The sequence below is a fragment of the Salvelinus sp. IW2-2015 genome, linkage group LG16 (assembly GCF_002910315.2).
Source record: "Salvelinus sp. IW2-2015 linkage group LG16, ASM291031v2, whole genome shotgun sequence".
Taxonomy (NCBI): domain Eukaryota; kingdom Metazoa; phylum Chordata; class Actinopteri; order Salmoniformes; family Salmonidae; genus Salvelinus; species Salvelinus sp. IW2-2015.
The window spans coordinates 30,319,979-30,333,544 of record NC_036856.1 but is presented as its reverse complement, the minus strand read 5'-3'; the positions used below and the strand labels follow the sequence as shown (position 1 = coordinate 30,333,544).

Genomic DNA, 13,566 nt, shown 5'->3' with positions numbered 1-13,566 from the left:
TCAAAGCTGACGGGAGGTGCTTGAGTTTGCGCATGGTTCACAACGGATTGGACATGGTTGACCACAGATTAAGCCTGTTATGGTTAGAATGTCAATTAGCTGGATATTCTTAATCTGGCCTGCCACTCTGAATGGAGACATGTCAAAACAGGCCTTCTCCCTGGGCCGTAGAGGACCTTAGCCTGGCTGCCTGGACTGAGCTGTCCTGGAGGGCCAGTTTCCTTTCAGACTGGGAAATATAGAGCCACTGGCAGGGAAAACACTAGCGACCGCTAAACATACCTGAGGACCTGTTGTGATGCTCAAATCAGATGGAACAACAATACTGCAGCTACTTCACTTTTTTAACAATAATAATAATAATAATAAATAAAGTATGTTTGAGGTGAACTTCTATTGTCCTCCCAAGAGTTGCTGAGTATTTTACATCTTTATGATGCTCAAGTGGAAAACTTTGTGTGTGGCCTACTATGATAGTCTAAAGTTGTTCTCAATAACAGAAAGGGGATGTCACTTCTGACCTTGAGAGTTCACCAATGGAGTAGCTGTTCAGTTTAGTTCAGTGAACAAAATGCTACTTCCCATGGTCACATCTCACTTGTTTTGCATGTTACAATCTGTCTAAATCTGGTGAAATCCTTCATTAAGCAATGGGCACACTCAGTTAAGACTTCCATAACCTCCACGGAGGCTTCTGAGTAACCTTAATGATGTTTGATAGTACTCATGCTGAACAAATCTGCAGCAAATATTTTACATACCCAAACAGAGATGATTTACACTTTAATAGAGATTTAAAGCATGTTGAGTATGACACATTCAGCTCACTACCTTTCAACAATATACATCCATGCAGTTAGTTTCTGTACTGTTACAGGATGGAAGGTTCTAGAAGGTACTGAAGGTTCCAGGAACCTCCCTTTCATGTCAACATTATTGACGCTATGGCAAAACACGTGTCATGGAAGGACGTGGGGGTATGGTGGAATAGCCTTATTCAAAGTGACAGCCCTGCATGTGTTATGTAATTTAATTAGCATATAGCATTTCATTTAAAAAAAAATCATATTATTGTTTTAGGGCGCAAGTGTTCAAAGATGGATGCATACAGTTTGCCTATATCCCAGGTTACAGTGACTTGTTCCACTTACACTGTAAGTTTACTGTTAACACATTATAAGGATGTAATTTAGAGCGTTGGGCCAGTAACTGAAAGGTTGCTGGATCGAATCCCCTGAGCTGACAAGGTAAAAATCTGTTGTTCTGCCCCTGAGCAAGGCAGTTAACCCTCTGTCCCCCGGTCGCTGAAGACGTGGATGTCGATTAAGGCAGACCCCAACACCTCTCTGATTCAGAGGGGTTGGGTTAAATGCTGAAGACACATTTCAGTTGAATACATTCAGTTGGACAACTGACTAGGTATCCCCCTTTCCCTTTCCCTAATAAAGAGGAGAAAAATACTTGAATTATGACTAAAAGAGYTTATATATCAAGATCCCCTCTGCGAGTAATCACCTCCATTCATTTATCCAGACGATACAGTAATATACAGAAGGGTAGAATCTAGATAACTCTCCATTGCGGAGAAAGCTACTGTGACTAACATGGAATTCAGATCACCAACCGTCCAAACAAAACACTATTCAATTTCCTTAACAGTACACCAGCGAAACAAACACTATACTGTGTGTGAGTATGATTTAATGTGTGTGTGTGTGTTAGTGTGTGGCGGACCACTCCGAGCCTCTTGAAGGATGAGCCCCTGTCTGGAAGACATTTTTTACATTTGCCTTTTAGAAATTAAGTGGAGGCTGTTTGCATTCCCAGCATGCTCCTTCCGTGTGAGCATGACTTGTGTGGAGCAGATGTTTAGTTGGGCTGTTTGTGAGGCTACAACTGCACTGTGAGTCTATGCTTGGCTCTAAGCTCGGAGTGAGGCTACAACTCCACTGTGAGTCTGTCTGGCTCTAAGTGCGGCTACCGGTAGGCTACACCTGTGACTCTCTGGCTTCACCTATCCAAGCCTCTCTCTCTCTCTCTCTCTCTCTCTCTCTCTCTCTCTCTCTCTCTCTCTCTCTCTCTCTCTCTCTCTCTCTCTCTCTCTCTCTCTCTCTCTCTCTCTCTCTCTCTCTCTCTCTCTCTCTCTCTCTCTCTCAGCTAGGATGAGATGCTCTGAGTCTGAAATATGACTTATAAAAGGCTTTATAGAGCATTCACAAAGTCATCATTGGCATTTCATAAACACTTTACAAATCATTTATAAGTTAAACATTGTCTCAAGTAGTTAGGGGGAAGGTTTCAAATTGAAAATGTGCTTTGCGCCAACAATTGTACTTGCTATGGTGAGTAGCTAGGTAGAGAAAAAGAGTAGCTGGGTCAGAGAGAAGTGTGGGGGGAGAGCAGAGGAGCTGGCATGGTGTCCTCTCTCCACTGCTGGGGACATCGCATCCACATCTGTGACTCAGGCTTTCTGGGAGAAGTTAGCTCTGTTTACACACATGCCAATATACTGCATTGCCACAGCAAGCTGTTTGGAGTAGACAACTCAATTCCAAAAGCTTTTCCMAGTAATTATCTTCCCCTCCGCAGAAAACCAGCAGGATCCTGGGTCTCCTATTCTAAAACACTGACTACAGCACCCTATTCCCTATATCGTGCACTACCTTTAACCAGAGTGCTATGGGCCCTGGTCAAAAGTAGTGCAGTAAATAGGGAATAGGGTGCCATTTGGGAAACACAAAGTATTTGTATGCACTTCTCTGTTAAAACAAGACTAAATTAATGAGGCATTTTGAACTCTCACTAGGGTGGGAACCACTTTCACTTGACATATTTCTGCTTATAAAAAGCCATGCATTGCAGCATGATTGCCCACTTTCTTTGGTGGCATGGTGTTATACTACTGCATGTTTTGTTTCCTCCAAGCCATTTGAAATTGAAAAAATTATAGTTGAGCTGTTCACTATGTTAGAGAACCTCCCAGAGGAAGTTGCACCAATATTTCAACGTAATTTCCTGTCGTAGAGGAAATGCTCGTTTAGGTTCCAGCGCCAAAGAATAACGAAGGCTACTTATACATATTCACAAATTGGATGTGGGAATATCCACATGGATTAATAAACATCAACAAATAGGGCACTGCTAACCTCTTGTTAACTTTATCTATCTAGCTAATGTTATGTTGTTGCAGTTTTTTTTACTATACTGTATTCAAAAGATTAGCCAGGTGGATGGTTCTGGAAATGGATTTATCATAAGCATTGATTTAGGGAAAAGTTTGCCACAGATGGAAACAACTGGCATATCTTTGACTTTGCCATCTATTGTCATCTCAAAAGTGTTGGTATCTTCCATAAATTGCGTCAGAGAATCCGCCATAAAAATAGTTTGAAAGAATAAGATGAAGCTCCAGTAATATGGACAACTATTGAAAGAACTGTTAATTGTAATGGACACAGTGCAACATTTGGTAGGTAGGCAGGCTTAGCTGGCAGGCTTCGGCTGTGGAACAAATCAAATTGTATCAGTCACATGCGCCGAATACAACAGGTGTAAACCCCACAGTMAAATGCTTACTTACGAGCCCCTAACCAACAGTGCAGTTTCCAAAAATATGGATAAGAATAAGAGATAAAAGTAACAAGTAATTAAAGAGCAGCAGTAAGAAATAACAATATACACAGGGGGGTGCCGGTACAGAGTCAATGTGCGTGGGCACCGACTAGTTGAGGTAGTATGTACATGTAGCTCTGTCTCTTATACACATCTAGATGTGTATAAGAGACAGGTCTAGTTGAGGTAGTATGTACATGTAGCTAGAGGTAATTAATGTGACTATGAATAGATGACAAGAGAGTGGCAGTGGTATGGGGGGGGGGGGGGGGGGGGGCAATGCAAATAGTCTGGGTAGCCATTTGACTAGATGTTCAGGAGTCTTATGGCTTGGGGGTAGAAGCTGTTTAGAAGCCTCTTGGACCAAGACTTGGCGCTCCGGTACCGCTTGCAGTGCGTTAGCAGAGAGAACAGTCTATGACTAGGGTGACTGGAGTCTTTGACAATTTTTAGGGCCTTCCTCTGACACAGCCTGGCATAGAGGTCCTGGATGGCAGGAAGCTTGGCCCCAGTGATGTACTGGGCCGTTCGRACTACCCTCTGTAGTGCCTTGCGGTCAGAGGCCGAGCAGTTGCCATACCAGGCAGTGATGCAACCAGTTAGGATGCTCTCGATGATGCAGCTGTAGAACCTTTTGAGGATCTGAAGACCCATGCCAAATCTTTTCAGTCTCCTGAGGGGAATAGGTTTTGTCGTTCCTGCTTCACGACTGTCATGGTGTGCTTGGACCATGTTAGTTTGTTGGTGATGTCGACACCAAGGAACTTGAAGCTCTCAACCTGCTCCACTGCAGCCCCGTCGATGAGAATGGGGGCGTGCTCGGTCTACTTTTTCCTGTAGTCCACAATCATCTCCTTTGTCTTGATCACGTTGAGGGAGAGGTTGTTGTCCTGGCACCACACGGCCAGGTCTCTGACCTCCTCCCTATAGGCTGTCTCGTTGTTGTCAGTGATCAGGCCTACCACTGTTGGGTCATCGGCAAATGTAATGATGGTGTTGGAGTTGTGCCTGGCCGCGCAGTCATGAGTGAACAGTGGGTACAGGAAGGGGCTGAGCACGCACCCCCGAGGMGCCCGTGTTGAGGATCAGCATGGCGGATGTGTTGTTACCTACCCTTACTACCAGGGGGTGGCCCGTCAGGAAGTCCAGGATCCAGTTGCAGAGGGAGGTGTTTAGTTCCAGGGTTCTTAGCTTATTGATGAGCTTTGAGGGCACTGTGGTGTTGAACGCTGAGCTGTAGTAAATGAATAGCATTCTCACATAGGTGTTCCTTTTGTCCAGGTGGGGAAGGGCAGTGTGGAGTGCAATTGAGACTGCATCATCTGTGGATCTGTTGGGGCGGTATGCAAATTGGAGTGGTCCTAGGGTTTCTGGGATGATTGTGTTGATTTGAGCCATGATCAGCCTTTCAAGGCACTTCATGGCTACAGACGTGAGTGCTACGGGTCGGTAGTCATTTAGGCAGGTTACCTTAGTGTTCATGGGCACAGGCACAATGGTGGTCTGCTTAAAACATGTTGGTATTACAGACTCGGACAGGGAGAGGTTGAAAATGTCAGTGAAGACACTTGCCAGTTGGTCCGCGCATGCTTTAAGTACACGTCCTGGTAATCCATCTGGCCCAGCGGCTTTGTGAATGTTGACCTGTTTAAAGGTTTTGTTTACATCCGCTAKCGAGWGCGTTATCACACAGTCATCCAGAACACCTGGTGCTCTCGTGCATGCTTCAGTGTTACTTGCCTCGAAGCGAGCATAAAAGGCATTTTGCTCGTCTGGTTGGCTCGCGTCACTGGGCAGCTCGCATCTGGGTTTCCCTTTGTAGTCCGTAATAGTTTTCAAGCCCTGCCACATCCAACGAGCGTCAGAGCTGGTGTAGTAGGATTCAATCTAAATCCTGTATTGACACTTTGCTTGTTTGATGGTTCATCTGAGGGCATAGCGGGATTTCTTATAAGTGTCCGGATTAGTCTCCCACTCCTTGAAAGCGGCAGCTCTAGCCTTTAGCTCAATGCGGATGTTGCCTGTAATCCATGGCTTCTGGTTGGGATATGTACGTACAGTCACTGTGGAAACGACGTTGTCGATGCACTTATTGATGAAGCCGATGACTGAGGTGGTGTACTCCTCAATGCCATTGGATGAATCCCGGAACATATCCAGTCTGTGCTAGCAAAACAGTCCTGTAGTGTAGCATCCGCGTCATCTGACCACTTCCGTATTGAGCGAGTCACTGGTACTTCCTACTTTAGTTTTTGCTTGTAAGCAGGAATTAGGAGGATAGAATTATGGTCAGATTTGCCAAATGGAGGGCGGGGGAGAGCTTTGTATGCATCTCTGTGTGTGGAGTAAAGGTGGTCTAGGAGTTTTTTTTCTTTGGTTGCATATGTGACATGCTGGTAAAAATMTGGTAAAACTGATTTAAGTTTGCCTGCATTAAAGTCCACGGCCACTAGGAGCGCCGCTTCTGGGTGACCATTTTCTTATTTTCTTATAGAGTTGGTTGAGACCGGTCTTAGTGCCAGCTTCGTTCTGTGGTGGTAAATAGACGGCTAAGAATAATATAGATGAGAATTCTCTTGGTAGATAGTGTGGTCTYCAGCTTATCATAAGGTACTCTACCTCAGGCGAGCAATACCTCAACCTCTTTAATATTAGACATTGCGCACCAGCTGTTATTGACAACCAGACACACACCCCCACCCCTCGTCTTAACAGAGGTAGCGTCTCTGTTCTGCCGGTGCATGGAAAATCCCACTAGCTCTATATTGTCCATATCGTCGTTCAGCCACGTCTCGGTGAAACATAAAATGTTACAGTTTTTGATGTCCCAGTGGTAGGATCATCTTAATCGTAGGTCATCAATTTTATTTTCCAATGATTGCACGTTAGCAAGAAGAACGGATGGTAGTGGGAGTTTACTCGCTTGCCTACGGATTCTCCGAAGGCTGCCCGATCTGCGGCCCCTTTTCCCGCGTCTTTTCTTCACGCAAAAGGCGGGGGTCTGGGCCTGTTCCAGTGAAAGCAGGATATCCTACTCGTTAATAGAAAAAGTTTCTTCCAGTCTGCTATGAATAATCGCTGTTCGGATGTCCAGAAGTTATTTCCGGTCATAAAAGACGGTAGCAGCAACATTATGTACACAATAAGTAAAAAAATAAGTTACACACAACGCAAAAAAACGAACAGAATAGCACAATTGGTTGGGAGAATGTAAAACGTCAGCCATGTTCTTCGGCGCCATCTTATGGCTAACTTTGCAGCTGTGTATGATTAATAAACAATGCCATGCTGCTGGATGGTAAAATTCAGATAAAACCCAGCCCTGAAACYAAACGTAGGCTGAAGATAATTTGTACGTCATATCATAGGAAAATACACCGCATTCACATGCGAAGTTCGGATTATATCAAATATATCATACTTTGACTAAAACAATGACTTATGGACTTAAATCGTTGTGCAACATCATGGGTAAGCTCTGGCCATCGTTTTTCAGCTAAAGAAAGTGGATTTCTACTGGTGTGAGCAATTAATGTCAAGGATGGTCTGGTGTCAAAGCACGTTTCCATATCTGCAACAGTGATCAGCTGAGCAGGGCCTGTTATGACCTCATGTCATGCTGTATGAGATCATAAGAACAGAGACCCTATCAGAGGACAACTAATAATGTACACACAATCGGCAGAAACACACTCAGTAACATTTAAACTATCTACTAACCCTAGCCATAAACCTAACCGTAACCCTTACCCTAACCTTAACCATTACCATAACCTTAACCCTTACCATAACCTTAACCCTTACCCTTCTAGGTTCTGACTGAGAGCAAGGGTTCTAACTGCGAGCAAGGGTTCTGACTGACAGAAAGGGTTCTGGACTAAAAAAAAAGGTGTCTAACTAAAGAGAGCAAGTGGCTAACATAAGAGAAAAAGGTTTGGCTAACTGAGTAGAAAAGGGTTACTACTCGAGGAGCAAGAGTTCTGACTAAAAGCAAGGGTTGAGACTGAGCTAGACACAGCAAGCGTTCGCTAAACTGAATAGCAAGGTTTCTGACGTGAAGAGCAAGGTCTGACTGGAGAGGAACAAGCAAGGGTTCTAACAGAGCCAAGGGGTTTGCGGATCTGAAAAGAAATGGTCTGACTGAAAAGAAAAGGATTTAAAACTTAGAGCAAGGTTCTAACTGAGAGCAAGGGTTCTAACAGAGCAAGGGTTCTAATTCTGACTGAAAAGAAAGGGTTCTGACTGAAGAAGGTTCTGATGAGAGCAAGGGTTCTGACTGAGAGCAAAGGGATTTGTCAACTGAGAGAAGGGTTCTAAGCTGAGAGCAAGGGTTTCTGAACTGAAAGAGAAGGTTGCTGACTGAGAAGACAAGGGGTCTGACTGAGGCAAGGTTAATTGACTAGAGCAAGGTTCGAACTGAGAGAGCAAAGGGGTCTGACTGAAAAGGGTTTGACTGATAAGAAAGGGTTCTGACTGAAGAGAAAGGTTCTGACATGAAAGAAAGGCTTCTTGACTGAGAGAGAAAGGGTTCTGACTGAAGAGAAAGGTTCTTAACAGAGCAAGGGTTGACTAAGAGCAAGTTTGAGCTGAAAAAAGGGTTCTGACTGAGAGCAATTCTGACTCGAGAGACAAAGAGTTCTAACTGAGAGCAAGTTCTGACTGAAGAAAAGGTCTACGAGAAAGGGTCTGACTGAGAGAAAAGGTTCTAACTGAGAGCAGGGTTCTGACTGAAAGAGAAAGGTTCTGACTGAAGAAAGGGTTCTGACTGAAGAAAAGGGTTCTGACTGAAGGAGGAAAGGGTTCTGACTGAGAGAAAGGGTTCTGACTGAGAGGCAAGGGTGCCTGTCACACCCTCGGATTCTCCCAGCCTATTGATCCACAGATATTGCCTGGCCTATGACTCGATGCGGCTGTAGACAATTCCACTATGTTGTCATGTATGGCACAACAACCAACGATCCAAAGGTTTCCTACAGCACATTCAGTATGGACCAAGCTACCAGCTAAGGATGGAGTAGAAATATGGCATTTGGAGTATGGTGCTACTCTAACTGGTTGTTAATGGTGAGGTCTGACCTGACCCTGAGAGGGACTGAAAACTGAAGACTGAAGGTGTATGTCATTACTACCAGCCTCTCATTAGTCCTCACTGCTATTAAAGCAGACTGCCGTTATTTCTGCCACAACCTGACTGCAGCCATAACTCTCCCCAGCTCCCCACCACACCCCAGCAGAGCACCCATGCCCTATCCCTGCCTTACCCCCTCCTTATGGATTACTAAATGGACGCCTTTGGGCTTTGGTGTATCCTTTAAAGGAGGATATGTACCTGCAACACATCTTCTCCTGTTTTCTAACCTTTTATGTAACTCCTGTCCTGACACAGAGACAATACAACATTTCAGCTTAAGAGTGTATAACAGGAGTAAACTGGTTATTTGTGTGAGTTAGTTAGAGGCATTTTAAACTCAGAGAAAGACTTACTACTACAAACTAATTGCCTTTCTTCATTTCAAATAAACAATCCCACCATTATTAATGCAATATCTGGTAAGAGGATAGCATATAATTTACTGCCTACCTGAAGAGGCCATTAGTTTCCAATAGGATAGCAGGACCAATGAACCTATTAAACATTCTAGACACATTTATAATAAAAAATACACTTAAAAGAAGAGGGAAGTGAGGAAGAGTGATGGAGAGAGGGGGAGGATGAGCGACGAAAGAGAAAGATAGATAGATAGATAGATAGATAGATAGATAGATAGGGAAGCTTGATGGTGATTTGCTCCAGCCTCAAGTAACTGCAGATAACAATCACTGTCTGCACCTAGGACCTGGGTAAACCCATTTTGAACTTTAAAATAGCCTATTTTTCTAATGCAATTTTCAGCTTGGTTTCATTCATCAGTAAAAACACACATGTTAGAAGAAAAACAAGCTTGTCAACTTGATACACATGTCAAGTAAAACATAGCTAACATTAAAATGAAAATGGCAAAGGTGAACAAATTAACATCCACACCAATGAAACGGTCTCTTTAGAACTAAAATACAGCTCCGGACCAGAGCTAAACAATTTAATCACACAAGTAGCAGGTGGTTTGTCGCCCTCTTTGGAAAACGCTTAAGAGGGTGTCGAGTTCAATATCACCACACAGACTGACATCTGCGACCAGGAAAATAAAGTGACCTAACGATGGAAAAAACAAACAGCCTGAAATCACAATTTCTCCACGCACCAGTCGGTCCCGCACTCGCTCCAACGAATATCCTTCCATGATTCCCATGCATTTACGCATATGTGGTAGATGTCAATTGTACTATCCAACTATCTAATCAAATAAACATTTGACTTTGTAGGTATTTAACATCTCTTTCGTTGACAGTGCTTTCTTGGTATACATTCTTTGAAATCTCTGCATTTCAAATTAGAAGAGGAATATATTTTATTCGTTTTTTGCGCCTAAGTGGATAAATGCTTTAGAAACACAAACATGCATACAGAAAAATAACACAGCTATACAATTTGTACTGAATGTAATTAACGTTTGATTGTTTATTACCAATAACTTTATTATTATTGTTATTGCTATTATTATTAATATTATTGGTATATTACTAATATTGTCATTATTATGACCACCATTATCATTCGTTGTAGTAATAAATTACAATTATTATGTAGAAGAAGTAGGATTAGCATTTATGTCAGAGTTAGATAGATAGAAATATAAACTAATATAGGTTGGATTACAAGTCAAAGGACTTGGCACATTTGGCACAAAGTCAAATGATCATTACAGAGCGCAGCTGAAGGGAGTCCAATTCATGCCGCGCAGGAGTTTGAACATGACTGCAATAACTAGGCTGCAATTACTGACATATTATATAGGCTACATCGACATTGTTTGCTTGTGTGTGGTAATTTCAAACATTAAACTTTGCTGTAAGCAAAACAAACATTAAACATAGATTATTATAGAATTAGCCAACAAAACAATTGTGTTTATTTTAATCTTACCTTCACCGACTCCGACAACCTTCCCAATCATGGACGTGTGTGTGAGCAGAAAAATATCAACCTTATAAGACCAAAAAAATCTAAATGCAATGGCACTTCATTCCTTTGAAATATTTCTCTGGATTCCTCTCTTACATACACTGGCATACTTGCGCAATCTTAATTTTAATTAAAAATATGCAGCCAAAGTTTTCTGAAAAACTTCCAGATAGACAGATAAGAGTTCCATACAGAACTTCACTTGATCATGGGATTCTCTGTATGTTCCACAATGGATGCGCCCGAGATGCGTTATGGTCCGCGTCACAGGTATCGTTCTCATTGAATAGAAATAGTCTCCCTCTTTCTTCACTGAAAACTGCAGATGTTAGTGTTAAATTGTAGCTCCAAATACAGATGTGAGTTGGCTCACGTTTTTTAAAGCCTGGGGTGGTGTCAAATTCCACCGTCTATCACATGATCCCAGCCCACAATAGCCTACACAGGTTGCTTTCTGTGAAATGACACTCAATTTACAAACGCTCATGATTAGGCCTACTTACTATTTCGGTTCCTTATTTTAATCTCTACATTAACTTGATTCCGTATCTCGTTCTTTTACGTCCAAAGTTGACCCGGTTCAGTTAGAATGGGTGGCGCGTCCCATTTGGATTCCAAAGGATCGCGCGCGAGCGGCGGTGTCTATTAACTGCGCATGTTAAACGAGCACTTGAAGGCAACCTATAGGAGAGAGCTGTACACCCATTTTATGAGCGTCAAATGCAACCACACTGCTGGTATTAACTTTACACACTGCACTGCAGTACTTGTATAATGTGTTATCTCATGAAAACAACGAAACCGACAAATGACCCATGACAATCATAATTTGACATCTAGTAACATGTAGAATTGTTGTAGAATTGTCTTCTCGTTTTGCCTGTTGAATGACCCTTGTGATCGTTTATCATATCAGTAGCCTACTTGCTTGACATAATAAACTTAAACAAAGGGACTTTGTTTTAAAATAGGTTGAATTTCAAGTGTTTKTTTTTTATTTTTACAATCCATACACAATTACTTGATGCCTAATCAATACCCACACTTTTCTATGTGACCACAATTGGCCCAATGCTTGTTTCTGAGATAAGGCCATTCAAACCACCAGTCACACACTTAACAATTGATAAAACAAACCTCAGTAATGAGCCAGGTTACGTCCCAAATGGCATCCTATTGCATATATAGTGCACTATGGGCCCTGGCCAAAAATAGTGCACTAAATAGGGAATAGGGTGGCATTTGGGATGGAAGCTTTCATGACCAAACTTCCCGCAAGCGACTGGGGTGCAATCTGAATCTCAAGCTTTAGAGGTGTTATCAAGATTGGCCTGGAATCCAACCCACCCGACTGGCTACAAGGCCAGGGCCAGCCAGCTCTGAACTCTACATGTCTGTCCCAAATGGCACCCTATTTCCTATGTTTTGCACTACTTTTAACCAGAACCCATAGGTCTCTGATCAAAAGTAGTGCACTATATAGGGAATAGGAGGCTAAGGGGGCCATTTGGAACACAAACTAAACCTCTTTTCCAGATTGTGGATCTCTTCTCCACCTCAGGAGCACGAAGCCATAGCATCTTCAGCCCAGGCCGGTGCCAAACAGCAGATTAAAGCCCCACAGAGGGTTGCCTTCTTTGGGCAGCGATGGATGCTGACTGGCTCACTGGGTGCTGCTGGTGCTTGACCCAGCCACACTCCGCTGGCCGAGCTTTGGCCAGCCTGGGAGGCTGCCTGACAGGGTGAGACCAGCCAACGTGCCAGCCTGCCTGGAGCTAGGGCATGGAGACAGGACAGGAGGCTGACTGGGGCACTGGGGCAGGAGACAGAAGGGCTCACAGGGGCACTGAGGAGTGACTCCAGGCCACGCTGCTGACTCTGAGGCCAGGTCTTTATTCAGCATTGCTCAGAGAACAGCATCAGCATGACCAAAACAACCTCTTAAGCCAAAAATGTATAAAGCCTGAATTGTATTCAGTATCCTCACTGTGTGGTTGGTTATGGGTCACATGTGACTGTGGAGGGGTTGGACAGGGGCAGCAGGCAGTCCTGGACTGTGAGTCTTAGACTAGTGTTGTGGTCTATAGAGCCATGAGCAGCTAGTTGACCCCTGCAGCAGTCCTGGACTGTGACCAGTGAGTAGTGTTGTGGTCTGAAGACCTGGCAGCAGCTCTGGGCCTTTTGTCATTTGGGCAAAAGTCTATTCTCCACCCTCTCTCCTTCGTCTTCTCTCCTCCGTGACCCAGAAACCGATAAGTGTTCAAGGAGATGCCATTTCATTAGTAGGCAAACGGAAGAGCGTCCTCCCCTGCTTTATAGCCACCTTTCATCGAGGATATTCATGTGTATCTTATCTGAGTCCTTCGTGGAAACGTTTTGAAATCTGCCACACGCCCTTGGAATCAGCTTTTGTTTTGTCGGAGGAGAAAAGCATGCACACGTTTAAAAACAATAAAATGTTTTGTGAAACTAACTTAAATGATTTTGTTCACTTTACACATTTATTTTGGGATCCATCCTGTAAACGTAATTTGCCTGATGTGGAGAAGGAGTCTCATTTCATACAAACGCATTCTCATCCACATTCCCTTTCCTAGCCGCCTAGCCGCCTATCCTCCATTACCTTTGACCTTTTTCAAAAGGAGGCGAGAGAGGACAGAAGACAACGGAGTTTAGCAAATCCAATTGAGAAAAGGCCCTGTGACTGGTGTGGTCCAAAGGCATGAGAATCGAGTTCAAATCAAATCAAATCAAATCACATTTTATTAGTCACATGCGCCGAATACAACGGGTGTAGACCTTACAGTGAAATTCTTACTTACGAGCCCCTAACCAACAATGCAGTTTTAAAAAATAAAATWAAAAAATAAAATACAGATAAGAATAAGAAA

At 43.3% G+C, this 13,566-nt stretch overlaps 1 protein-coding gene across 1 annotated transcript in view; it reads right to left on the bottom strand.

Moving 5' to 3' along the window:
* LOC111975329 (neurturin-like) overlaps nt 1–11,299 on the bottom strand; it is a 32,883-nt gene extending 21,584 nt beyond the window's left edge. Inside the window, exon 1 of the mRNA XM_024003548.2 lies at nt 10,637–11,299. Within this exon, the coding sequence (XP_023859316.1) occupies nt 10,637–10,667 (31 nt within the window). The 5' untranslated portion in view covers nt 10,668–11,299. The remainder of the gene's footprint in view (nt 1–10,636) is intronic.
* Nucleotides 11,300–13,566: the final 2,267 nt, after the last annotated feature.